The sequence below is a fragment of the Cygnus olor genome, chromosome Z (genome assembly GCF_009769625.2).
Source record: "Cygnus olor isolate bCygOlo1 chromosome Z, bCygOlo1.pri.v2, whole genome shotgun sequence".
NCBI classification, from domain to species: domain Eukaryota; kingdom Metazoa; phylum Chordata; class Aves; order Anseriformes; family Anatidae; genus Cygnus; species Cygnus olor.
Genome location: NC_049198.1, coordinates 22,083,022 through 22,110,478, shown reverse-complemented (window position 1 = coordinate 22,110,478; position 27,457 = coordinate 22,083,022). Strand labels below are relative to the sequence as shown.

The 27,457-nt window shown below is 36.7% G+C and overlaps 1 protein-coding gene across 7 annotated transcripts in view; it reads left to right on the top strand.

The window, feature by feature from the left end:
* The window catches only part of ADAMTS6 (ADAM metallopeptidase with thrombospondin type 1 motif 6), a 157,799-nt gene extending 137,566 nt beyond the window's left edge, over positions 1–20,233 (top strand). For 6 of the 7 annotated variants that reach the window (XM_040540685.1, XM_040540686.1, XM_040540681.1 and 3 more), the window contains 4 exons: positions 1,615–1,819; positions 8,907–9,083; positions 10,365–10,521; positions 16,411–20,233. In XM_040540685.1, coding sequence (XP_040396619.1) covers positions 1,615–1,819; positions 8,907–9,083; positions 10,365–10,521; positions 16,411–16,520 — 649 coding nt within the window. In that variant the 3' untranslated portion in view covers positions 16,521–20,233. Of the gene's footprint in view, positions 1–1,614; positions 3,671–8,906; positions 9,084–10,364; positions 10,522–16,410 lie in introns of those variants that run through there. The other variant, XM_040540687.1, reaches the window with a different exon arrangement.
* Positions 20,234–27,457: the final 7,224 nt, after the last annotated feature.

Below are 27,457 nucleotides of genomic sequence, written 5' to 3'. Positions count from 1 at the left end.
ACAGTTAAGAAATTAGCACTTCCAAAATTAGTGATAATATAGTTACTCTAACATACATTTTTTTGTTATTGGTTTGTTTTTTAAATGTCAGTTCAAAAACAAAACAGAAAAAGAAACCACAAAGCAGGATGATTCTAGATTATACATTCAGTACAGCAGGGAAATCAATGAACATGATGAACATGATAAAAACCAACTCATCAAGGTTCAGAAAGTGGGTAGTAAGTCGTATATAAGCATATACTTGCGTATGTCAGAACAGCTGATCCCATACCTGTCTTTGCCCTGATGGTCCCCATAGGGTGAATACAAAGTGCCAGACTCCTAAGAAAGTGTTCTTGATTCCTTAACTTTGCAAGGAGGTTGTTCAAATACTGTCTTTTGAGATAGTTGCCCTGAGAAGTTTGACCATTTTGGCTGGAAGATCTATCAATCAATAAGGCTTACTCTTTAAATGGAGTGGCCAGATATTTCCTGTTCTTAATTAATAAAATTCTGATTTTCTTCTGGTGATTACCAAAAACTATGAAAGTGAAAAGACCTATGTTACTCCTCATAGTGAATGCCAGTTACATTATGTTTGAGGCTTCTGAACAGCAGCAAAGACTGTTTGTTCACATTGCAATAAGTGATGCCTAAAATTTCAGATTTTAAGAAAGGATACAGGACTATCTCTGGATCTTATGGGCTGTTTTATAGTTCTCTTCCTAAAAGGTGAATAGTGCTGTGTTGTGATAGAGTATAAACATAAAAGGTAGCTGAGAATACAGTTGAGCAAATCATAGTATCAACTAAGAATTAACAATACAGCCTCTCCAAAGCTCCAAAGAGCTTCTAATTCTCCCTGGCATGGTAAAAGCGTAAGTTTTTTGAGAACCACAAATTAATTCTCCTTCACTGGGGTAATGACAGAATATGGCATATGTTTAAATCTGTCTTACTGGGCTCAAAATTAGCAGAAGAAAAATTGTTTCATTGATTCAGGTTCGTAATAGAATACATTCTGTAACACAAAATACAGCAGCAAATACTTTTGGCTGAGGCTTCAGACAATGACATCTTACAAGGCAACTCCAAGCATACATCCAGGAACTGACATACCTGACATTTTTGGCATGTTGACAACATGTTATAGCATTCATAATTAACTCTCGGACTGATTCTGAGATGAAATTTCATTTTGTTGTAATGATATGAGAAAGGCAAACATCTAGGCTTATAACATATTCTTTAACCTACAGCAGTGGTTCCCAAACATTTCCAATTGCAAACCACTTTCAGATGGGTAATGTCATGCAAGTCCAGTGCAAATCTACTTGAGTAACTGAAGTTTTGTCAGGATCAACTGTCCTTTCTAACTACTGTAGTCTAGGTTGGAAATTGCAGCTCTAGAAAAATATGTAGTATTATTATTGGAAGATATGATTGCAGTGAGGCATAAATTAAAAAGTTCAATGAAAAGACCCATAATGTTCTCCTTTATTTCACTCTGAATAGATGTATTGTTAACAATGATTAAGTTTTAGTAATTTAAACTATTTGGATTATGGGTTTGTGCAATTATCTAATCCATTTCTGACGTGTTAATAGAATTTCCTAACTTTTTCTATCCAGATGGTTTATAGGAGATTGGTCAGAATGCAGTAAGACCTGTGATGGAGGAATGCGTTCACGAACAGTTCTCTGCATCAGAAAGATTGGACCTTCTGAGGAAGAGACACTGGACAATACCAACTGCTTAACACACCGGCCTATTGAAAAAGAGCCCTGTAACAATCAGTCCTGTCCCCCACAGTGGGTCGCTTTGGACTGGTCAGAAGTAAGGAAATTTTGCTATGTTAGCTCAATAAGACAAGAGCTCTGACCACTGAATATTGGTGCATTTCCTACTGCTGCTCAAAATGTAAAGTATTCATGAAAAATTCAAAACCTGATTGATTTGGATTATTGAAGCAGTCTTTGTCATTCATATTTCTTTCTTCTTTTCTTCTGTGTTGTCAGTTCTGTTGTTTTGTCAAACGATTATGACCTGTTGTTATTAATCATAATAGAAAAATAGTAAAATATGAAATAGAATAGTAAAGTAATAAAAAATAAAAACTAGATTAGCTTTCAGTATCAGGTCTTAAGGAAAAAGTCAGTTTGCATCTCCATTGTTTCTTGAATGGGAAAATAGCTGGAGAGAAGAGTTGACGGGATTACACTATCAAAAGCCAGAGTAAACTGCAAGATTTTTTTTCTGAAGTAGCCATGGTCATGTAAAGCATCGCCTTTTTTAGTAACATGCCTTAAGAGGCAGACCTGAAAATTGGTATTCTCTTAACTGAAGAAAGCATCTTTTGTTAAATATGGTGATTTCTGTTACAGCATAAGTCCTTATAGTGATCCAAGTATTAAACCTGAAGGATGTTAACCAGTGCAGCTGAAAGAAGACAGATTGATCTGTGATACATTTGAGTGGTACTCCATCACATGCAAATCACAATGCAAAAATGGCTGTATATTTTTTCAGATCCATCTATCCTGGACTCTTATATCACCCCTCTTATTATCTCAATGTAGCCTTTGTAGTACTTACAAGGAAGGTTTTCCTGTCTGTGGCCCTGCTGTCAAATGCAGCAATATAATCTAATTACTTTCATAAACGAATTAAACTGTATTTTAAAAATAGCTAATTTGGAGCTGTCATATTGCTTCTTGGAAAATTATTCCTGAATTTTACTCTTTGAATTGCAAGAAATGTTCCAATTCCATACCAGTTTGTACATGTTTGCTTTTGTTATCTGAAACAAACCCTACTTCTTTTCCAGCTATTATTCATGAGAAAGGAATTAACCCTGATCACATTTTGCTTTCATGTTTCAGTTTGAAGTCTCTCTCTCTATATTTCTATATATTATCCCAAAGGCAATTTTGTATGTGCCTTGTTCTTTTGTTTCCTGCCTTTACTGAAAATAACTATAACGTATGGTGTATTGGTATACCTTTTTTCTGTTCCACAAACGTCACATAATGATTACTTAAGCTATCTTGCATTCTGTTAGTACATCCATAACTTTATCCTCCTTTTTTTTTTTTTTTTCATTTCAGTTAGTGATTTACCAGTTTAGATAGAGATTCTTGTTTGTTTGTTTGTGTGTTTTAAGGGTTCTCTTGTATTTAATACTGCCAAATTTCACTTCATTTCAGTTATTCTCGTCTTCAAGGTTTCCAGTTCTTTCTTTAAAGCATACCTCTTTAGCACCAAGGTCAGTTAGTTACCTGTGCTAGCTGCTAATTTCAGTAATTTCAGTAACAGGACAAATAAAACAACTGGTGTATAAGTAAAGTATAAAGTAAAGTATTAAGTAAACTATAAAGAAATATGAATTAGATCCAGTCCCATGGCTGATCCTAGAAGGTCTTTGCAGGTAGCATCTCTCAAACACCATTGAGGATGACCGCTTTGTCATACTCATACAGTCATACTCAAACACCATTGAGGATGAGTGAAGCCCAGAGGTTAGAAATCTTATGCTTCCTCTTTCTGAAAAAAAAAAAATGAAAAAAGATTGTTGGAGTAAACTGGAATAATCTATCAATGATAAACCCATGATTTGTTGTATCCCGTTTCCTGTATATTTGCTTGTCTTTAAACAGTTTTTCATTCAAAATAAATTATAAAGCACTCTAAACAATCACGAAGGTTAATGTGCTTGTGATTGCACAGATCTCCTCTATCCACGGATAGTTTTATCTCCAAAAATCATTACAACCTCTGGAAATTCAAAGCACAAAGAAGAAGGCCTACTAACCTTACTCTGAGTGGCCATACCAGTAGTACAGATCAGCTCTTGCCATAATGTTTTAATACAGGTTCACAGAATCACAGAACAGTTGAAATGGGAAGGGACCTCTGGAGGTCATCTTGTCCAACTGTCCTGCTCAAGCAGAGGCGCCTAGAGTCAGTTCCCCAGGACCATGTCCAGATGGCTTTTGAATACCTCCAATAATGGAGACTCCATTCATTATTAGTAATAATAGTCTAAACATTATGGCAGAACTTAAAAGTAGTAATATCTTCATGTGTTGTGAGCTACCATAGAAGGTGCTGAGGTTCATTTCCTTACTTTCTGAATTTCATGCCTATATAATCTCCATGTGTTCTCAGCTGAAGAAACTACTTGTGTAGACTTTTTTCCCCATTATGTTCATTATTTTTCTTTGAACAAAAGAAAATGTGTTAATATGCTATACTGTTCAACTGTTGGTTTTGTTCCATGAGGAATTAGGAATTAAGTGTCATTTTAGTGAACTTCTATGTAAAGAAAGTTCTTTTAAAATACAGTGTGAACTTCATTTTGTTTTGTTTTGTTTTCATTGCTTTATCATACAGATGTTTTTGGTTATATTCTAAACCTCCTGTTATTTGTACCAGGTTTTGTAAATGATTTGATATCATAAAACAGATATCTTTCACAGATCGTACCTGGATCTGTCTCTAGTTCTATACAGTTTTAAGATAACAGGTATTTTTTTGAATTGATTCTATAAAAAGTTGTCAGTTTTATATCTTGAAACCTGCAGGAAAAAACATTCATTTCAGAAACTTTTCTCAGTTTAGAGCAGGACTTCATGAAATGACACAGTGAATTTTAAAATATGTCTTGATCTACATGTGGAACGGTATTTTTTACCCCACTGTTTGTTGGCATTTCACACAAGAAATAGGGAATTTAAATCAAGGCAGAAAATATTTTAAATGGTCCTTGTCCTTATCTAAAAAGGTATAGCATATTGCAGCCCATCGAGAATGAATTTGACTTGAAAGGAGCACAAGGGGAAGGAGCGAGAAGGAAAGAATGGATGAGTAGAAAAGGATGTTCAGTTGAAGACTCTTTCACATCATATCTGTGGCATTGATAGTTTTAAGCTCTTTGTGACCATTACCATGGTACTTCATTTCTGGTTGGAATATTTGGACATTGTCTCAATACTAACATGTAGTAGTATCCATTTGACAAATTATAGAGCCATACATACATGTTTTAAATACTATCAAATATAAGCTTTCCCTTGTAGCTGCTTTCTGCAGACTTTGCTGACTGTTATGTCATCCTTGGAACTGTCAACATAGAAGCTTTCACATCCAACCTTTTATAGAGTAGGAATGTGTTATAATTTTGAACACAAATGTTCTCATCTAAAGGTTAAAGCTCTGCTAAGCATCTGGTTGTGAAAAAGTGCTGACTTTTTTCTTGTACAAATTTTGCCTGATGATAACATTTTAATGTAATGAGGAAAAAAGCTATTTTTTCTGCTCATTGTTCCCAGAAAGATAATATATATAAATCCCTCTAGTAATATGCATCAAATATATGATTTTCTGACAGAAGCATGAAAATGCTGCCTCTGTTTTTGTACAGAAAACAAGAGTGAAAATAGAAGAGTCAAATAGTGCTTCGCTTGAAGCCTGTGGCAAATTTTGCTCCATTTCTCTGGAATGGAAGTCCTAAAGCTTTGCTTTTATATGAAAAATAGACAATACTAGGTAAAATTAAGAAATTTTAAAAATCTTTCATATGCTAATGTAGTTGATGAGCATCAGTATAGTTACATTTTTTTTCCTTTAAATGGTAATTAACAAGAAATTAATTAACAAGAAATTTTCTGTCTTGTAGGACAGAGAAACAAATTTATTTTGTAAATATAGAGATTAATTAATGTCTTTAAGAGAAGGGCTGGAGCCCTGGAAGTGTTTCAGGCCAGGTTTGATGGGGCTCTGAGCAACCTGGTGTAGTGAAAGGTGTCCCTGCCTATGGCAGGAGCATGGAATTAGATGATCTCTTCCAACCCAAAGCATTCTATGATTCCGTGTTTCTATAAAAATACCCATACGTATATTAAAACTGACAGTGGCTTGTCCAGCAGAATGTAATCATTGAAGCCAATAGATGTAATATTTTGGATTCCAGTCAAGTTTCCAATATTGTTTCTCACAGTATCCTTCTGGACAAGATGTCCAGCATACAGCTAGACAAAACAATTGGCTGTTGGGTTGGGCTCAGAGTGTTTGTAGGAAATGGGGTTACATCGAGCTGGCAGCCAGACACTAGTGGGCTTCCACAGGGCTCCATTTTAGGGCCAGATCACTTTCATGTTTTCATAATTGACTTGGGTGCAAGATTTGAAGGTATACTTAGTAGGTTTGTGGATGGCTCTAAATTAGGAGGAGCTGTTGACTCTGCCAAAGGTAGAAAGGCCTTACAGAGAGAGCTTGACAGACTAGGGGAGCTGGGCAATCCCCAACCATAGGAAGTTTAACAAGAGCAAGTGCCAGATTCTGCACCTGGGATGGGGCTACCCTGTATATATATACAGGCTGTGGGACAAGAGGCTGGAGAGCAGTCCCACAGAAAGGGATCAGGGGGTTCTGGTTGATGGCAAGTTGAACATGATGCAGCAGTGTGCCCTGTCAGCAAAAGGGGCTAACCCTGTACCCTGGGGTGCATCAGGCACAGCATTGCTAGCTGGTCGGGGGAAAGGGATTGTCCTGCTCTGCTCTGCACTGGCGCGGCCTCACCTTGAATACTGTGTGCAGTTTTGGGCACCACAGTATAAGAAAGACATAAAACTGTTAAGTGTCTAAAGGAGGGCTACAAAGCTGGTGAAGGGTCTAGAGGGGAAGATGTATGAGCGACTGAGGTCCCTTGGTTTGTTCAGCCCAGAGCAGAGCAGGCTTAGGGGAGGCCTCATGGCGGCCTACAGCTCCCTCACGAGGGGAGCGGAGGGGCAGGCGCTGAGCTCTGCTCTCTGGGGACAGCGACAGGACCCGAGGGAACGGCATGGAGCTGGGACAGGGGAGGGTCGGGCTGGGTGTTAGGGAAAGGTTCTGCACCCAGAGGGTGGTCAGGCACTGGGACAGGCTCCCCAGGGCAGTGGGCACAGTACCACGTTACCAAGGCTGTCAGAGTTCCAGAGGCATTTGGACAAGGCTCTCAGACGTCTGGTCTGATTTTGGGGTGGTCTTGTGTGGAGCCAGGAGCTGGACTTGATGATCCTTGTGGGTTCCTTCCAGCTTGGGATGTTATATGATTCTATAATTCTTAGGTAACATCAATTTTGCCATAAAAAAATTAATACTTTGAAGTAGTTGAGGTGAGTTCTTCTGCACACTGTAAATTACTTCTATATATTTCTATATAATAAAACAGCAAAAAATAAAGATTTCTTGGGAAGAACCTTATCAGAGACAAGTACATTTACTTTGCATTCATATTACTGTTAGTCATGACTTCCACTGAGTCAAAAATTCAACAGGCATGTGGTAGTGGGGAACATGATTCTCTGTTTTTCCTTGAGTGGGTATTTTGTCTTTCATTTGCTTTGGAGACATGAATTTGTGTTAGCTTCTATTGATGCTTTTTAGTTTTGGTGATTCAGTATTATTGTAGGGAGCCTGTTTCCTTACTTTGCTTTCAGTTCTGGGTACAGGGTGTAGTCTATCTTACTTAGTGGAATTTTAACTACGAGTAACTCCAAAAAGTTTTTTTTTTTTTTTTTTTACTAGTAAGTGGTACAAATAGCTGAAAGATTTTCCTCAAGTTGCAGTTTAGACATAGATTTAAAAATGTGTTTTCAAACAAGACTAGAAAACAGATACACCTAAACTCAAGTGCCGATCCTCAAACTCTTATTTATTTGCTACCATATTCTTGGGATTATGAAACTCCATAGGCACACTGGATTTTGACATTTATTTAACTGATTATCGGAAGTTACACTTTTTGCCTGCCTTGATGCATAAGAGAAGCTGAGTGTCAACCTCTTCCCAAAGTCACGCAGTGATTCACATGCTAGATATTTCTCCACATATCCTCTCCAAAGGCCTCTATTTAGAAGACATTTTTTCAGCATGTCTAACTAACTGAGTTCTCAGCTGGCGATAGCTTGCTATTTGTGTTTTTATAGTATTTCAGGTTTTAGAATGCACCACCCAGAGTGCAGAACACAACTCTCTGCAACTCTGAGGAGTTTCAAGTCTTTCTGTCTCCTGCTGTTTCTCAAAGTGAACTGATCACAAATCTGTAGACTACCCTTATGATGGTGGCAGGTCCTTCCAGCCTTCTCTCTCTTTCCTGTTGACTTTTCACAGAATGCTCCATTGCCAGGAAGAGGAGATTGAATGCAAGTGATTTTTAAGCAGTGAGCTAGGAAGGGGCACTTGCTTCCAGTTCCTGCTTTAAGGTTTTATGCATTTTATGTGAAATTTTGTGGAAAAAATACAATATTCCATAGAATTTGGACCAAAAGAAGTTATGATTATGACACGGAAGACCTGACATACTCATTGTCATTCTCTTTTGATCTCTATTTAGCATCAATATTTAATTCTTTCTTCATTTCAGCCAGACAGATTTTTCTTCTCTTCCTTCCCTTCTTCCCCGAGTTTTCTAGTAGACATATGCTTAGGGTGTACAAGATTTGTGTTAAAAAAAGTAGAACAGTGAGTTCTATTTTGTTTCTGAAATAACTACACTTAAGTTTGTTTCATAATAATGATACATGTGGCAGACCTCTTTACTTTGCAGCTTATCTTAAGTTACTTATCTTTTACTTAGTGCTTATCTTAAACCTAACCTAAAGGTTTTCATGTACAAAAGCAAATAATATAGTCACATAAATAGCAAAGGAAAAATACTTTTATTAAATTAAAACTTATAAAAGATTTAACTTAATAAAGCAGTCATCAGCCAGCTTGTTTGTGTTTCTAATAATTTTAAAACTACCATTTTGGGAAAATTATAGTTTTGTAAGAACTTGTAAGAACATAAATATCTCCTTCAACTTCTCCATAATATTTCTTAAAACTTGTACTGACCTTTTAGTGGAATTTTCATTATTTGTTTGTACCAATATTTTTTCAGTGCACACCAAAGTGTGGTCCAGGATTTAAACACCGAATTGTTCTGTGCAAAAGCAGCGATCTTTTAAAAACTTTTCCAGCTGCTCAATGCCAAGAGGAAAGTAAACCTCCAGTCCGCATCCGCTGTAGTTTAGGTCGATGTCCTCCTCCTCGCTGGGTTACTGGAGACTGGGGACAGGTAAGATAGTCCATATAAGTATTTACTGCTGTTAGTCTCCTACTCATTATATACCAGGCTCTACCACCTACTAAGCGTAAAAGTGTTACTGGAAATGAGTAAGGGATGGTTCCCATGACTGAAGGGAAAGCTATTCATCTGTTTATCTCAGGTTGAAATATGGTGCAGAGTGATAATTGCTGAACTATAAAGGATTTGTTGACAATAATCTGGTTTCTGCTGTATGAGTTTCCATATGCATGCTTTATAAATTAACTAGTCCTTACTAAAGTTTAATAGAAGGGGAGTTTGCAATACAACAATGTTGTGAGCTTTAGTAGTTTTAAAACATAGAATTTAGTTTGAGAAACTTGATGGAAATACAAAGCCATTTTAGTATATTTTACTGTACAGAAAGATATATAGCAGCCCGAAGAACTCAGAGGTTTTTTATAATTTTGTATAAAATATGCCTAATTATTGAGGTTCTAAGTTGTTACAGCACAGGCTGGATGGTGCTGCCAGTTATGCAGTGTTTCTAAATAGGATGTACTGAGATTCTTTCTTTCTTTCTTTCTTTTTTTTTTCCGTCTTAATTATGATAAAGGGCCTGTTATTAAATTATAACTTGATATTTTCTAAGTTTGCTGATAAATTTGCCTGTAGTGAAAATAAAACACTTTAGCAGATTAACTAATCAGGAAACAATCATTTGTGGTATTACAGTATAATTCCTTTGCAGTCCATCTTTTCTTTTATGTTAATTGTTCAGATACATATTTTTCTTAAATCGATGTAAGTCTTAAAACCACTGTTGAGATATAGAAATTCAAAAATGTTTTGAAACCACAAAGTATTTTTGTTTGAAAGATACTTCTCTTTGTTCCTATAATAAATCTGTTAGCAGATTTGAATTCGTTTTCCTTGTTTTTTTTTTCTTTGTTCTAAACTAGATGATTTTTCTACTGAAAATATGCACTTAACCTCATACATGATATATGAAATAGTGTAAATTTTATTCTCTTACCTCAAATCTGAGCAGTTTAAGAAGCTAACATTGCACTGTTTTATTTTCTTTGAAAGACAAATGCTTGTATATACTGTCAAAAAAGCAACATCCTAAATATTTTATGAAAATAATTTTGTGTATTAACCAAATCGCTCCAGATGCCTTTTTAAAAATGTGCCTGTGTGTACATAGACAAATGTACACTTTTGTTCCTGACTGCTCTCCTGTTGTCTTGCTTTATTACTAAAAATTAAATCTGAGTTGTTTCATTTTTTTGTGTGTCTTAATTTTAGTGTTCTGCACAATGTGGTCTTGGGCAACAGATGCGAACAGTACAGTGCCTCTCATATACCGGACAAGCATCTAGTGAGTGTCCAGAAACACTTAGACCTCCATCAATGCAGCAGTGTGAAAGTAAATGTGACAGTACTCCCATTTCCAACACGGAAGGTAAGTTTGCCATCTTAAGATAATATAGTCTGAGTGAAAAGAAAGAAAGAGTGAAGTGAGGTGGTCAGTATTACTGCATTCATTTATTATTAGAAATCTACATTATATCATTGCCCAGACTGTGACTTAATTTTTTTGCAATTGTTCTCTAATTAGTCAATGTAGTTCAAACGTGAAGTCAATGAGAAGCTACATGCTACATACAGGTTCTTTGTTTAAACAAACAAGCAAACAAACCATATGTAGCCACAGACAAATTGCTATCATTTTGTGTCATTAATCTTCCAGTCTCTATATTGGTGAATAGAAATGTTCATGATAGCAGGGATAACATGATATGTTATCCCTGATCCCTGATATAATGATATAACATGATATAATGTGATATAATGTGATATAATATGATATATATATGATATATATATATATATATATATATATATATATATATGATATATAATATATATGTTATATATATGATGATATAATATGATATATATATGATATATATATGATATAATATATAATATATAATTATATATATGATGATATAATATGATATATATATGATATATATATGATATATATATGATATATAATTATATAACATGATATAATATGATATAACAGCGATGGACCAGGCAAAATTATTTAATCAAATGTTCATTGAAAAACTGGGACTACACATTTAATGCTACATGGTGCTACAATTCTGTTTGTTTACTTTGACTGATTTATCAGCTTCTTCTAATTAACTTTGAATTTCCTGCATTCATAATGCCTGTTTGAAATAATTTCAGTATTTTTACACAATACAGACTAGTTTAATCAGACTATTATCTGTCTTCATCATAACATAATTTATGTTACAGAATATAGTAGATAATAATGTCAAAATAAGTGTGTTAATGTTTATGAACGGTTCCAGGTCTGGACTCATATATTCCCCATGTAAACCTCTTGGGAAATTCTGTCTTCAAAGTAGAATTTGAGTGCTAGGCAGCAAAAAGTTTCCTTGCTGATCATAAAAATTTAGAATAGTTGTTCACCAGATGATTACATTCCATTTTGTGTGGAACGGAAAAAGCAGTCAAAAATCGTCATAATACATGTCTGAAAATCACGAAACATTGCACAGCAATTGTAGTTCTTTTAAAACAGGTATTGCCTAAATTTTGAGTGCTTCATTTCACAATCTCAATATCACTACTCCTTTAGCATAATTAATGTAAATGGAGTGTAGTTTGATGTCCTGTTTGTATGGAACAAGTGCTCTGATTTTTACTCAAAAAAAAAAAAGCTAGTCTTCCCGTATTTGAAGTTCATATAATAACCTTCTGTATCCATTTAGGCTCACACCATAGTTTCAAAATTGTCATAAAAGTCTGTCAATGTAGACATCTTAATGAAAGAGAGCATACTAAAATCTTCCTAGAAATACACTGATAATTGTCGTGAGCATGATAATTTATCACTTGGAGTTTTTAATTTTAAATAGATGCTTATCATCCCATGTTTTCATTAGAAATACATCATCATAATAGAATTTTCTTTGGTCACTTTAATTTCCATTTCTATGTTTAGTACTCCTAAGTAATCCCTAGGCAATTATTATCAAAGTAAGAAACTTTCTCTCCTTTAAGCTCAACAGCTAACTGTTATTTTATTTCCAAACACAGAAGTTGCCTTTTTTCCAAAGTAAGGAAGGTAGTAAAATTTTTTTAAGTGTGCATGATTAAGTCTCAGTCTCCTCTTCAAGATGAAAAGGTCAAGTCATTGCGTTAGTAATTCTTTAACACCAGGAAAATAAGGTGATCTGTTTTTTCTATCTGGGATTTTCTGTCTGTGATATATGGATACTTAGTGTTTGTGGACTTCTTTAAAGAAGAACTGTGCAGGGTAACTATGAAAAGCAAGTCTGTTGGCCATAGTGTTTTCCAGAGACCCAGACCTTCACTGGAACATTGTTGGGATCCACAGAATGAAAAAGTTGAAAAACACACAGTATTCCAGATGGACTTCGGCTCTTTGGCCAGCTCCATAGTGACAGCCATGCAGCATCATTAGCATGGTACTTTACTTGAGCTAATAAGTCCTAGGAGTAATTAAAAGGAAGGAGAAGAAAGAAAGTTTCCAACAGTCATATTGCCACTTAGCACCCCATTTTTGGTTTTGTCCCACACTGCAGGTCTTTACTGGAAACCACTGATTATTTGTAAGTGGTTAAGTGGCTCAAGTGGCTCAGAAGTAAATGTAATCTCAATTTAAAATACCTACATCCTTTCAGAAGAACCTAGCTGCAATCCATGAAATACTAAGGGTGCCTTATCCCAAAATTAGACAAAAAAAATGTTTTCAAGTTATTTTTTTTCAATATTTTTGTAACCATTTCTTAAATATATATCCTAATTTATAAACATTTCAGAACTATTAAATACTGAATATAAGAAGCACAAACTGAGTATTTGCAAAATAATGTGCATGTATTGCACATTTTCTGTTTGTACTTTGGCCTTAAAAATCCTTAGACACAAGAGGTGCTGACATCTCTTTGTGCATGTGTGTAGCAGAGCATATCTGCCTGCACATAGGGACTTAGTCTGCATGGCATCCAGAATTACTGCGTTGTGGTTTGGGCTCCACTGTGGGGAAAAAGCACCCTCAGCAACCAGTCATTGCTTTGCAGAAGGGTCGGGCTAGCTGAAAGAATTCCCTTCCTATTTCAAACTGCAGTGAACTTCCTGGTTCCCTTCACTCCCAAAATTCCAGTGCTCCCAGCCAGTGGGACCCATTCATCGATTTCTGAACAACTTAGTTTTGCTAACCGAAGAAGAAAGTACATATTCTTCAGCACATTTTTCAGCAAGTATAATGATCACATTGGTAAAGTTTGGAAGTGCTTTCTTGGGGAAAGTGTAGACTGTTTACATAAAATAATAGTCAAAATTCTGGGGATATAAGATTAGTAAAAGAAAATTAACATATATCTTGTCACATTAAACATCTCCTTTAGCTCTTTGTTTTCAGTAAACTCTTCACTGGAGATTTAGAACATTGTAAATAAGGTTTTGAGGCAACTGCTGAGTACCATTACATTTAATGTTGGAATTGCACTACAGACAGCATGTACCACACGATTTGAAATGTATTCAGAATGATTTTATTCTCTAAGTATGTATGTCTGCTGAATCTAGACTGCTAAAGGCCACCTGAAACTTTACATGACAAACTATTTAATCTATGTTTATGTCATTTCAATTCCCCTTTTATTTTTTGTTGTAAGCCTTTGCAGTCTCTTTAGTTGACAGCACTGTGACATTCTGTGCTTTTATTACTGTAATATGATACTTGGTATCATAATATTGTCTGATCTGACAAGGAAAGGAGAGATTAATATATGTAGTTTATTGAAACTTGCTAACAGTAGTTACTAGGAACAAAAAGAGCTCTGCTAAACCTCTTCCATTCAACGACAGTCCTGTGAAGAATAGGCTACTTCATCAGCCTCTGTATCTATTTCAAAACTGATATTTAAAACAGAATTTGTGGGCACCTTCCAGGATATTTTCTCACTGCTGTCCAAATGGCACTGGCTGAACAGTGTCCAGGTTTAGTCAAGAGGAAGAAAAACATTAAGAAACATGAAATGGGGTAATTTCAAATCCTACTTTTAGCAAAAATACAGTTAGTGGCTTTACCTGTATTTAACTAAATATGATGTGTATGGGGTTATTTGGGGGATTGAATAAACTTTTACATCTCATCAAGATCAAGTGAATCTTTTTATTCCTCACTTTATTTATAATTCACTATGTTTAGCTCCCATGTTCTCAGTGCCTGGGACCTCAGTACACAAGGACCTGAAATATTTCTGAAATATATTTGACCTCTTTTGGGAAGAGTTTTTGAAATGAAGTAGTGACCACATGCAGTTGCAAATAGAGAAACATGCCTCTTTTTCAAACAGCTACCCTCAGTGTCTTTTCTCCTGACATCCAACTCTGTTTTCAAATAGAGAATTAAAAAATCAGAAAAATAGCGCATAAAACATCATGAAGTAAAGAATTACAATGAAAGCACTGTATCTGAGTTAATAAAATAAAAATTTAAATCATTTCATGCTTTTACTTGTCTAGCTAAAAGCATGCACATGGTCATTGTCAGAAGTACCATTAAGTACAGACCCTGAGTTCAGACTCACTAATGCATTCCTAGGTTCAAATACTAAAAAGTTTCATATGCACGTAACTTTCCACTACAGCGTGCTTGCAGCTTGAACCCCACTGCCCATAGCTACCTTTTCTGGAGGAAAAATATGTATGTAGAAGGAAGACAAATAGGAGTAGCTGAAGGATTGTACATCCTGATTGTGTTTGTTTCACTATTACTTCTTGCTTTTCTTACATGGTTGGTGTGTTATCTTTTTCATACTTAGTTTATGGACAGATGGGAATCAAGGACTTTTGTTCTGTCAGGCCTTTGAGCAACAGGATCCTGGCCTTCAGTCTTCACTTTTAGACAGTAAATCAACACAAAATATGATAATGTTCAAAGTACAGCTAGATCCAGTCCTTTTTATTCACATTTTCTTTATACCTATGTAATTTGAGAAAGATTGTAGAAAAAAGAAGGTATCGAGTGCAACATTGAAAACTTATAGCATTCTTTTGAGACAAATTATTTTCTGAAAAATTGATCTAATTTCATCCTTCCCACAACATCATTTCAGATTTGTGGGTTTTGCTTTTTCTCCATATACATCTCTTCCTTTTTCCTACCCACAAAACAAGGCTCTTTGCCAAAGTCCTATTTTAATATCAGCCTGGAAAAAAAAATACGCAAATGCTATTAACTGGAGTGGTAAATCCTTTATCAGACACCTACCACAATATTCACTCCAATGAAAAGCAAATCTGCAGTAGCAAAATCTGAGATGTAGAACCTGAGTGTAAAAAAGAGCTCTCAGATAAAGAATATCTCTCTTACATATCACAGTAAGAACTGGGCATAGACCAAACCATTCCATTCTGTATTACCACCTTCTTTCTACAGAATGGAAACTGAGCCACAGGAGAACCATTGCATATTCCTGCAGTGCTCCTGTAACGTACACTGACAAGTCACTGCAGATACAGCTGGTGTGGGATGGAAAGGAAGGAATCCTTGCTCCATTGTGACAGAGCTTTTTTTCCCTTCCTGGGACAGTTACCTGCCAGTATGACAAGGGCTGCTGAGGCAGTAAGCCCAGCATACAGGGAAAATGCAAATATGAAGAAAAGCTCTTGCATGCCTATTACAGGCATAAAAGTGCCTTTTTCTCCTGCGTAGAAGAAAGGGTGGACGTATGGAATCAAGCCTAAAGTACAACATTTGGCCAGGTCGCTGAACTCACACTGTTGGTGCCTTGATCTGTAACAATCTTTGTTTTCTCCATCCCTGTTCACTGCAATGCTTATACTGTTTCAAGGATTCTTACAAATGCACAGGCATGGTACCAAATGCTGTGAATTGTGTTAGATTTTGGATAACCTCTCACAGATGAATGAAATAACTCCTGAGAAAGAAGCTATAAAAGTATAAAAGTATTGTAAAAAAAAAAAAAAAAAAGACTCATGTTTCCTAGCTGTCTAAAGTGGTCATTTATTGTAATAAATGGTAATTTTTTCACGACGAATTGGGCACATTTCTAAATTTCTGGGAGAGAAGACCTGCAAATGATATTATGGCTTTTAAAAATATACTATATGCACTAAGATGATTAAGGAAGAGTAGTTACAAAGAGGGCATGGTGGATGGATAGAGCAGAAGCATGGTAAATCTTAAATTTTCTTGGTAGTTTAATTTTTATTTCTGATTTTTTTTTTCCTCTTTAATACCCTTAATTATTAGAGTGCAAAGATGTGAACAAAGTGGCATATTGTCCACTGGTGCTGAAGTTCAAGTTCTGCAGTCGAGCATACTTCAGACAGATGTGCTGCAAGACCTGCCAAGGACACTGACCCACAGAAAGCATGAGAATGTGCCTTGTTGTTATCATTGTGGAAAAGTGTCCATCGAAGAGAGCCACACAGCGGAATGAGATTGACGTCCTTGCAAATGCATTACCCTGTGGAAAACGTAACCACTGGTCAGCCCCAGCTGACAGGATTTCAATATTATTTTAACTTCTGTGAAGTGGGATTTATTCATCCAAAGTGCTGGACACAGTATAAGGAGGGCATGCCAAATTGGAAAGATCCACACAACACATATAGAATAGCTTACTGTGGAACATTTGTGTTCTTTTGACTAAATCCAATAGTCTGTTTACCTCCTTGGACCATTAAAATAATTTTTATTATGGACTTAGCAATGACACTGAATCCATTTGTATTTAAAACTGTTTAAAATGTAGCTGTTATGACTTGGTCTACTATGGAAGTAAAGAAGAATCAAAAAAAATGTTAAGTCATAGCTTAAAAATGTTAACTATTTTATCTCACGACACAGCACCACAATTTAAATTATAAAATGAGCTTGGAATTGTTATTTAAGGAGCAGATTTTTTTTTAAAGAAATGTATTTTTCCTTCATTCCATCTAATTCCCTTTGGAGTAATCCATATTTCCTGAACACTGCTGTGAGCCATATATAAAGCTATACTCAATAGAACAACCATGAGGGACATTGTTTTAAGAGGTGCAACAGTTATTGCAGTGGTGCATGAAATACAAGTGTGCTATGAAATGAAATGAAATCTGTGTTGCAGGTTTATAGCCATCTTACCATTGTACAAGCAAAGTTGAGATTTCTACTGAAAGGGAACATATTTCAATACCATGGAGGAGTGGTACTCCAATAGTGGTGAAGACCATATGGCCAGCTCTTTCACTGCTACTGTACAGTTTGCTTAGAATTTAAGACTTTGACTTCAGCTCACTTTTGTTTACATCACTAGCCACAAAGAAACAACTTTGTCGGCATCTGTATCCGTTTTATGCATTACTTTTGATTCTCCAACACCAAGAAGTTCTAGTGCAAAAAGATAAGCCTCCTGTGTAATAACAATAGTTCTTTACAAAGCTGAAAGTTAAAATGGATTTCAAATGTTCCCTTCTTTGATACCATAGTGGAAGAGTATTTTTTTTTCAAAAAGAATATGCGAGTCTGCAGTTCAGGAGTCCACATCAGAGTGGACAAGGATTACAACCAAAGATAAAAGATTTTTGGGGATATCTAGGTTTTGTTCAAATGAGAAGTCGAGTGTGCTTGAGCCAAAAGGCATACTGGGCTATCAGGAGTAAGGCACACTGGAAAAGGGGTGGCTAGAATGAAGTCTGGTCACCTTGACCTAAATGGCCAAGTACCCATATAAAGCTGGATCATATTTAAAGTTTGAGGCAGCTTTCAGTGTGAGACTGGAACGAAGTCCTGCCTCTGGATTAGTAGCTAGATGCCAATATAATTCTAGCTATTCCAATTATTCTGCTGTCATACTCCGCTTATTTCATATTACCATATTTTTAATATTCACCGATTACTTTGCATTTTTAAATGTGAAACCAAACTGCTTAGGCACGTCACATTCAAGAATCTACCATAAAAATGTTTAGTGTAGTGCTCCTCTTCCCCTTCACTTCTCAATGGCAAGACTCAACAAGGAGATAAGGAAAGTGGGTACTTGTTTATATTAATATATTGTACTTGAACACTTGCAGTTTGCAGCAGGTACTTGATGAATGTGCTTTTGTGTCAAACTATGCCTCCTTTGTTGTAGTGCAATTAAAATTATGTGAACAATAATGTGTTACAAATTCTAACTCAAATAGCACTTTTTTAAGAAAGTACTCTTTTCAGTGAAAAATAATTTCAAAATATCATGAGATTGAAGTGTATCAGTGTATCTTACCAAGAATAAGCCAGATGTGTTGCACACTATTTACTAATGTGAATTAACATGGAGTAGTAGATGTTAGCAGGACTCATACTATGAAATCCCCCCAACATATTGACAATCTATCAGTGGGGTTTTGTGCAACCCACGTATTCATGACCATCAAAGTTCTGTCATCTGCTACCTCTTGCCAGTATTTTCACTTCCTTACACCTGAGACCAGTGGAATTAATTTTCAGTTGGCCTGCATGTATTCACATATGCTTATCTGCTGCTCTCATCACCGTGTAAACAACTCCTGCTAAAACTGACACCAGTAAACAGCCTTTGGGAGTTGCACATATGGATTAAGGGCAGTGTGTAGTCCTTCTCTGTTAAGTGAATTGACTGTCTATATCCTTTTGACAAAACACCTTGGTGCTAGCATGCCCTGGTTAGGTCAAAATATGATAAAAGGGAAAGGCGTTACTATGGCATTCTTTAAGCAAGAAGCCTCTCTGTGTCAGGGTCCAGTTTTCTCCAGGGCATGACTGTGTTTATAAGATAATGTGTCTTTTCAGCTAACAAGAAAAGGTTTTTTAATGTATTCAAAAGAAACCTTTTTTTTTTTTTTTTTTTTTTTTTTTTTAACCTCACTTAGGAAAATTGTAAGGAGTGTTTCCAAAGACACATTTTGCTCTCTTACTGGTGCTAGAACACTAGGGAGTCCCATGTTTACTCTGCAACATAACAGCACTGAGGCTGGAATTTAAAGAACTCCCTGGAGCAACATTGAATCGTATTGTTAAAGGGAACAAAACACAGAATGTATGTGGATTTACAAACTAAGCAACACTTCAGACTAAGACTGACAAATGAAACCTACTTCAAAGAAAAATAATTGGTTTCCACAGCACAGTTCATTGCTGCTGCTACGCTGTAGCCATCTATATAATCTAAGCTAAATAGTGTTATATTCCTAACTAGTGACAATAGGACTATTTGTGTAGGCTATAAATATGAAAGGCCTAGAATCAAATAGTAGAATAATAAATGCAGAAATCAATCTGGTGCCAGTACTTCTACTGAGCAATACTATCAGCTGAAGAAGATCAAAACAAAAAAATCTATGGATTAACCCCTCAGGGTGTATACACCCCAAAATAGTCCATTTTATTAGGAACTTTGTAATGGAGTGAATGTCACATAGATATCCTTAATAATACAGACTGAAATTACCTTTGTATTATTGTGATTAGTTGCTTATTATTTTATACTCAGTATTAATGTGGTACACTGTTACTTTATTATTATTATTTTTTGCTTTTGTAAATTATATTCTAATTTATTGTCATGTTTCTTAACACTTGTTCAACATGCATTCTCCTGCTTGTAATGAAAACAAAAATATTGTAACACTTGATGCAGTGAAATTCCACACCAGGCACAGATTTGTTTTTAACATAGATAATTTAGTAAAATAAAACTGCAGCTCTTAAGAATGATACCCACGGTATGGTTGTCTATTCCCTGACTTACAGTTGCTAGAATTCTGTATGCTTGATGTTTGCTTCATCAGATGCATCGAAATATATATTAGATATTTTCTTTCAAGTAACATCTATATGTTATGCCAGAATTCTGTCTTTGGCAGCAGCAATGTTTGTCATATATAAGTGAAACAATAAGGAAAAGGAAGAGTCAAGAATATGATCATGTACATTATTGAGTAATATTTTAGCCTAAGCAATAAATGTAGATCAAGAATGAAATTAATGGCAGCAAATTATCCTGTACTTCTTGGAATGATTTCATTACCAGTCAGTCAACAATAACAATAAAATGTCCTTCTTGCATTGAGCTTTTAAGGTTTCATCTGAAGTTTATCTGAAGCTGTAAATATAAAGAACAAAGTCATTTCAGAAGACTTGGTGCTTAGATGACTGTTGTTGAGAGATGCTTCTTTTCTTACCTGATGCAGTTAAAATATCCTGTATTGAAATCTCTGATCAAGTCCAATTAAATATTTCTTGTTTCTCTAGAATAAGTTAAAATCTAGCTTCTGTTTTAATGAAAATAATCTCTACTACTATTAGTAAGATGTTAAAGAAATTAGAGAACCTTAAATATTTTGATGAGGCATTTAGTAATTTTTTTCTTCTGTTTACTAAGGAGGATTCAAAAAAACAACTGCCTATTTCAAAGGTACTGATATTTCCACCTATCGAGAAGCTTTATTGCCCTACAGACTATAAATTTAAGGTTGAATAGTCTTACTAAATTACACAGTGTAATAACAGTTTTCTCTGTGATTCCAAAACTCTGTTGATGCTTCCCCCATACATTCACACTGCAAATTATTACCTGATAGGTTTCCCACAATTGTTCAGTTTTGAGTATTATTCTTTTCCCTTGGAGCAACTGTGTTTTGGATTATAACAACAAACTGCATACACTGAAACAGATGCTCTTGTGTTTCTCTCTTTTCCTGCTTCTGCTACTTTATACTTAACATCACCCATGCTGACTACAGAATTCCTGGCACACAAAACTCCCTTCAGTCTTCTAAAATGCACTCTTCCTACACCTAGAACTTCCTTCTAGTGCCAACCCTGCTGTTACAATTCTCTGTTATACTTTTTCAGTTTATTTCTTGAGGAGGCTATCTTTCATGGGACACCATTTTTACCTGAGGTTCTGCTTATCCTTCCTCTGATTTACCTTTCTATACCCCACTATTCAATATATCCCTTCATCAGTAAAATCCCTGTTCTCTCTAAATGTATCTGATCTATGAGACAGACTTGTAAATACCATCTGTAGAATACTGAACAGGCCTTGGTTATTTTGCTGACCTTTTTATTATTTTTTTATTACTAGAAACTAAGGTCCAGGACTCTTTTGTGGACTTTTACTGCAATAGACTTTGGATGAGTCCTGTGAGTCTCATCTGGAGTCAGTCAGTCATCAATCTAAGAGTCTTAAGAGAAGGCCATTACTAAGCTGAGGCTGTCGTTCTGTGAGAAGTGACGCCCTATCTGGCCGTCTTCCCTTCACCACAAGCAACAATTAGGTGGAAAGGATGGATCATTGCTTCTGTGTGGTCCCTCCGATCTTTGTCCTAGACAGAATGGTATAAGAGCATTTGCATGCAGTAATCAGGATGGAATCCCAAACAGATTTATAAGAGCTCAGTCGGCCACATAACAATGTTCACTACAGCACTAGCAGATTGGTAGCTTCCCAAATACATTTGGCCCAGCTAAAAGGGGAGTTCATGTCCAGTTTAGGAAACTGAGCAACAGAGAATTTAGCATGGTGTGCATTTAAGGATACTCTGTCCCTTAAGCTGTTGTATCACCTAAGCACCACATGTCATTTATTTTCCTCTGTTTCTGCACAGGACCGACATTTTCTCTGAGCTGGATAGGGTATGGGACAAATAATTTATGCTCATCAAAGGTCATATAGGTGCCAGTCAGAAAATTACTGAAATCTGCCCTTGAGAGGATATGTCTTTCTGCATTAAGAGTGGGAAGATGCCATTTTTATAAGCTGTAAGACTTTTTCAGAGAAGACCTAGCAAGATCACTTAATAAATAATCTCACTTCTTCAGTAATCCTGCTTGGAATGAATTCATCAGATCACAGCTTGAGATATCAAAGGAAGTGTTTTGGAAGCTAGATGTGAAGGCTCAGCCAGAGAGGGCTCCAGGCTTTGGTTGCTATGGTCACCCAGAGGGATCAGATTTGGACTTTCTGGTAAGGGCTAAGCCATGGCTTTCGGAAATTGGGTTTCGTCAATGCTCAGCACATTGCAATCACTGCAATTTTTTAACTCTTTCCTCCCTCTCCACTAACCTTTTGACACCAAAGTCCTTAGAGCTGTGCACATTTTGCGACATTTATAACAAAATTATTGCTTGTATTGTTTGAAATCACATCTCACAATATGATTTATCTTTTGTAATGAAGATGTCCTCTGCGTATGATTGAAGATCTCCCTCCCCTTGAAAACAGATTGGTATTGAGTAAACAGCTCATGTTCAATAAGTTGAGGTAACAGTTCTGCACATGTGGGAATGTCTTCCAGTTACAGCTCTGTAAAGACATAGACCCTGGACTTAACTGGAATTTCAGAAGACAAACTTCAGTTGCAAGTGCACTTTAAGTTCTTATTACCACATCTGTTTTGAGGTCAGCTATGCTTACAAAGCAAATTATTTTACAGAAGTACAGTGCACTTAATTGGGTCACTGCATTCTAACATCCTTGAATAGTGACTAGAGACAGGGTCAGGGCCTGATATGAACAACAGCTACATTTGTTTGACAAGTTTGCAGTCCATTTCCAGGGCTGGCTCTTTCATTCCTCAGAATCCATACACTGGGCCAGAACTACTCTTCCTTCCATCATCTTTCTCCTGGGACTGCTTCACCTCTTTCTCACTGCTTTCTCACATGCCTGTGGAGTCTTGTAGTCAGTGTACAGTACTGCTATCTTTGATTTTAATGTGAGCATTATTAACAGTTTTCCAATCTGTAACTTAACACTATATTGTATGTTAAAAACCCTGATTTTTAGCTTTTTTTTTTTTTTTTTTTTGGGGGGGGGTGTCAATTTTGTGTTGAAAAGTAAAAAATGAATTCAAAATCTAAATTAGAATTTAAAGGAAAAATGCTAGAAACATTAAAATATTACTTGGTTTCAAATAAGATTTTTTTTTTCCAATTAAAGACACCCTCAAGATCTTGTTTCCTATTATGAAAAACATTGAGTTAGGAACAAATATAAACAGAGGCAACTGAGCCTCTCTTTTTGTCTCTCATTCTCTTTCACGTTTAGGCTTTGCTATTGAAATGCCCTATCAAAACAAGACCTTCTGCAGCAAAAAGGAATCTCAAACATCTCATTTGCCCTTTGTAGCTCAAAGTTTCCTTAGAAGTTTATTTACATAAGATAAGGTTACATTGTTGAAACCATCCTGTCAATTAGCAGATAACATTTGACTTCAAACGTATTATTCTTCACAAGCATTTTGTCAAGGATACTGCTGGTAACTGAGTTACTGTGGAGGAGGGGAAGTATGACAGCTACAAATTACGCATATCAATTAACCATAGGTTGCTCAGAATTGTTGTGAAATAAAGAACAAACCAGCCCATTTAAATAAAAGGGAAAAAGAATTCAAGTTGCCTTTTTGTACCAGCTGCAAAGGGAAAATACAAGGAAATACAATATTCTGTCCCAGGATTTCCAGTGAGGTTTAAGAAGTTAGCTCAGCTTGTGTTACTTGCTTCTGTCATTGTTAAATCTGCTTATAGCGATAAAGAACCATGGCCTGAATTCTCTTAACATGGATTTTTTTTATTAACTTTTTTATCCTAATAAAGATCTTGTTGAGACACTAACATCCTTCTACAATGTATCCCTCCACAGATTTACGGATTTGCTATGCTGTTCATGCCACTTCTTGCAAACTTTCTGATCTTGAATTTTAATTACATAAAACTACAGAGAACTATGGGTTTAGGACTGCAGTTTTGTGTTTTGGGGTTCTTCCCTTCACTCCCTTTCTCCTTTAGATGGAAAATTGCCCTACAACCCTTTTTCCCCAGTATGAGCAGAACACATTTCCAGCACCACAGGCTTCCATGCTGTGAACAGATGATCTGTAGGACTGGTGGATGTGGCTTCAGCCATGGCAGTTACCTCTACCTGTGGTCAGTGAAGCTTCTAGGACATCTGTCAAATTTGGCTAGCAGGCCACCAGCCTCCCTGCTCACAGCACTGGGTGCCCCTCAGCCTGGAGAGCGCAGCCAGGACCGGGAGCCCAGCCAGGACCACAGCCAGTGGCCGTAGAGAGCTGCTGAGCTCCCTGCTGTGCTGGGCCTCTTCTGACAGTGGCCAGCACCTGAGGGAAGGCTAAGAGCTGGACGTGGGTTGGCTTCAAGACAAAAGAAGCCTCAGGTCTGGTGAGTGCTCATCAACCTTGCCAACCCCCTGGGCCAGGCTGGGCAGCTGCACTGATGGCAAATGCTTCCTCCTCCGGAGAAGTGAAAGGGGCACCGTGGTGAACAGCCACATGGCTCCCAGGGAGAAGTCCCCATGTGTGAGCACAGGGGCCTGAGCTGAGGTCCAAGGCAGGCTGGTGGGGCTGGGGGAGCCACAGTGTGGCATGGCTCTGGGCTGCTCAGTGACAGAGGGATGCTACCAGGCCAGAACAGCCACAGAGGTGACCCCCAGGGCCAGCAGGCTGGGGAGGGAGAGTGGGACCATGAGATGACATAGAGAAGCTGGGAGGGAATGAAGGTCTGAGGGAATCCCAGGATGGCAGTGGGAAAAAGGGTTGGATGAATTGGTGGAGTCCTCAGGCCCCAGGTGGAATTGGCTCTATGTTGGCAAAGAGATGGCTCCTGTGGGAGTTTATGAGACCCTCAGAAAACCCTTGTGATGGGAGATGGCATGGGGCTCCCCACCCCCCCCCACCCCCCCCCCCAGAAGTTCAGGCCTCAGGATGGAGAGTGAAGGGCCTGGGTGAAACACTGTGGAGAGCCCACACAGGGACAGTGGAGACAGAGGCCCTTGGTCAGTTTAAACCCTTCAGTGAGCTGCTGAAATGCTACATGTACTGTTAAAAGGGGAAAGCTGTGACTCTGTATTACTTGTAGTAGTGTGCTAAACTCTGCCTCTTTGGATAGCCTTTTTTAATTGGTTATTCTGTAGTTAGCGGATGAACAAACTGCAAATGAGAATGAAAAATAGCAGTTGCAAAAATGATGTCCATAAACGTGCTTATCATAAAGACAGTGGCATTCTCTAATGCCAGATGCTTGGTGAGTCCCATGTAGTTCTGCTGAGTTGATAAACAAACACAGCATATGTTGGCTCCCAGCTGGTCATCACGATCACAAAGAGCCACCAGAAGATATGTTTCTTGTTATCCATCTGAGACTTAAAGCCTTTAAAAAGTAAACCTAAAGGAAACAACCAAACAACAACAACAACATCAAATGGGTAAGAGTGTGGTAACATGTTTTGGTAAACTTTGGACTGAAATTTTTATCATTCCTCTGTGGTTTGAACAACTTGATTACAGAAAAAGTCACCTTGCATAAGGTGTCCAGAGTTTTGCAAATGGAGTGCTGTGGTTAAGTGTAAAATGTCAGCTTGGTTTTGCATGTTTCCCTTATTATATCTTGTGTGTCATTGAACAGTATATGTCTTTATTTTCATCAACCTCGTATTGTTCTTGGTGTTGGCTTTTAAAAGCTCATGCTTAACTGGACTTAGTCTACAGAAGTTCAGAAAAGGTTGCATAGATGAGTAGTCAGCTTTAATGCTCAAAAATCTTAAGTCAGAATTGATTGGGAGAAAAACAAAACAAAACAAAAAACAAACAAACAAACAAAAGAACAAACAAACAAAACACACACACAAAAAACTTGTCATGAAACTGTCTTTGGGGGCAGGGGGAAAAAACACTAATGCAAAATCAAAACCCTGAGTTACTGTTCTCTTATTAGCCTTTTCTTAAGCCTCATGTTTTACTTGTATCACATTTTTCCCTCTACGTATTAAGAATAGTGAGAAAATTACTTTTTTAAGGGTGAGGAGAAGGGTAGGAAACTCAACAGCTGGATTCATGTTCTTGCAAAAGTCTTCCATTAGAAAACAAATATCCTCATAACACTTTTTAAGAAGTGTCAATTATCTTTGTGAATGCAACTGCTTTAGCAAATTTTAAGCTGCCCCTGCCCCCCCCCTCCATTTTATAAAAATAATGACCTCACTTAGTGAAATACTACTTCATTCTAGGTCATTTCAAGGGACTGACTTCAAGCTGGAAAATGCCAGAGCCCACAGGTATTCTGCCCACACTCTTGTCTGTAACGTCTATGATCTGCTAGAAAAGAGGATGCAATGCCACCTCTTTATTAATGAATAAAGCTTCAAGAATGAGCCAGCAGCATCCTGTCTCACTTATATGCCTTCTTTCATGAAAGTGCCTGTAAAACCTGGATTTGAGGTCTGCTGAAGGAGTCCTTGGACAGTACTAAGGTAATGTTGTCATCATCTACAAGACCATTGGTCTGCCAGAGAATGTGAATCTGGCACAAAGTCAGAAACCTGATAATTCATAACCAGCTTTGAGTACACATACATGATACCACTACCTTTGGTTTCCTGATGTTGCCTCTGTATTAAATCTAGTCAAAGCTGCATGAACAAGTCAATTGTATGAATTCTCAGCTGGGTTGTCTTTTATTCTTGTCCAGACACTTTTCTTTCTGAAATTAAGGATGCAAAAAGTTACCTTCTTTGTCTTGGTACCACAGTGTGTCAGAACATAGTATGTCACAGTATAATAATCCTCACAAACTCATTCTGAGTCAGGAGTTCAGTTAATTACATTGTAGAAATTTGCCCAGTTGAGACTGTTGATGCATCTGCTATAAGCACTTGCAGAGCTGCTTGAAACCAACATAGCATTGTTCCCAATCAATTTTCAATCTGAAAAATGTACTTTTTATTAAAAGATTGAGAAACAGTGAATTCTTGGACATCAGTAAATGTAATGAGTAAAGTATGTATAACTAATCATAGTAGAATATTTATTACAATGAAACTGCTGAAAATCTTGAGAGACTAAAAAACTTCACAAAGACACAATTTAAAATAATTTCTAGTAAATAAGTATGAAAAAGCTCCTCAAATGAAAACATCTTTTGCTGTTTAGAGGCAGATAATCCATTCTTAGTCCAGTGCACAAATTTGATTTACAGTGCATTTCAAAATGTTTATCTTTTTTTTAGGGTTTCCATCACTGCCTAAGCCAATAACCTGCTGTGTCTGAAAATGTCTGGGCAGTAATTGTCATTGTTTGCAAAGTTATTTTGGAAAATAGTGAGCTTCGTGGCATTTTGTAGAGTTAAGGAATGCAATTACCAACATTGTATACATAATCCAAGTGACCTTCTGGCTTCAGAAGCTCAAACCCATAGAAAAAAACTTTAACAACAGCAAAATGTTTGTTTAATTTTTATTCTGTAGTTGGTGAGTCGTAGGTGGATTATATTAGAG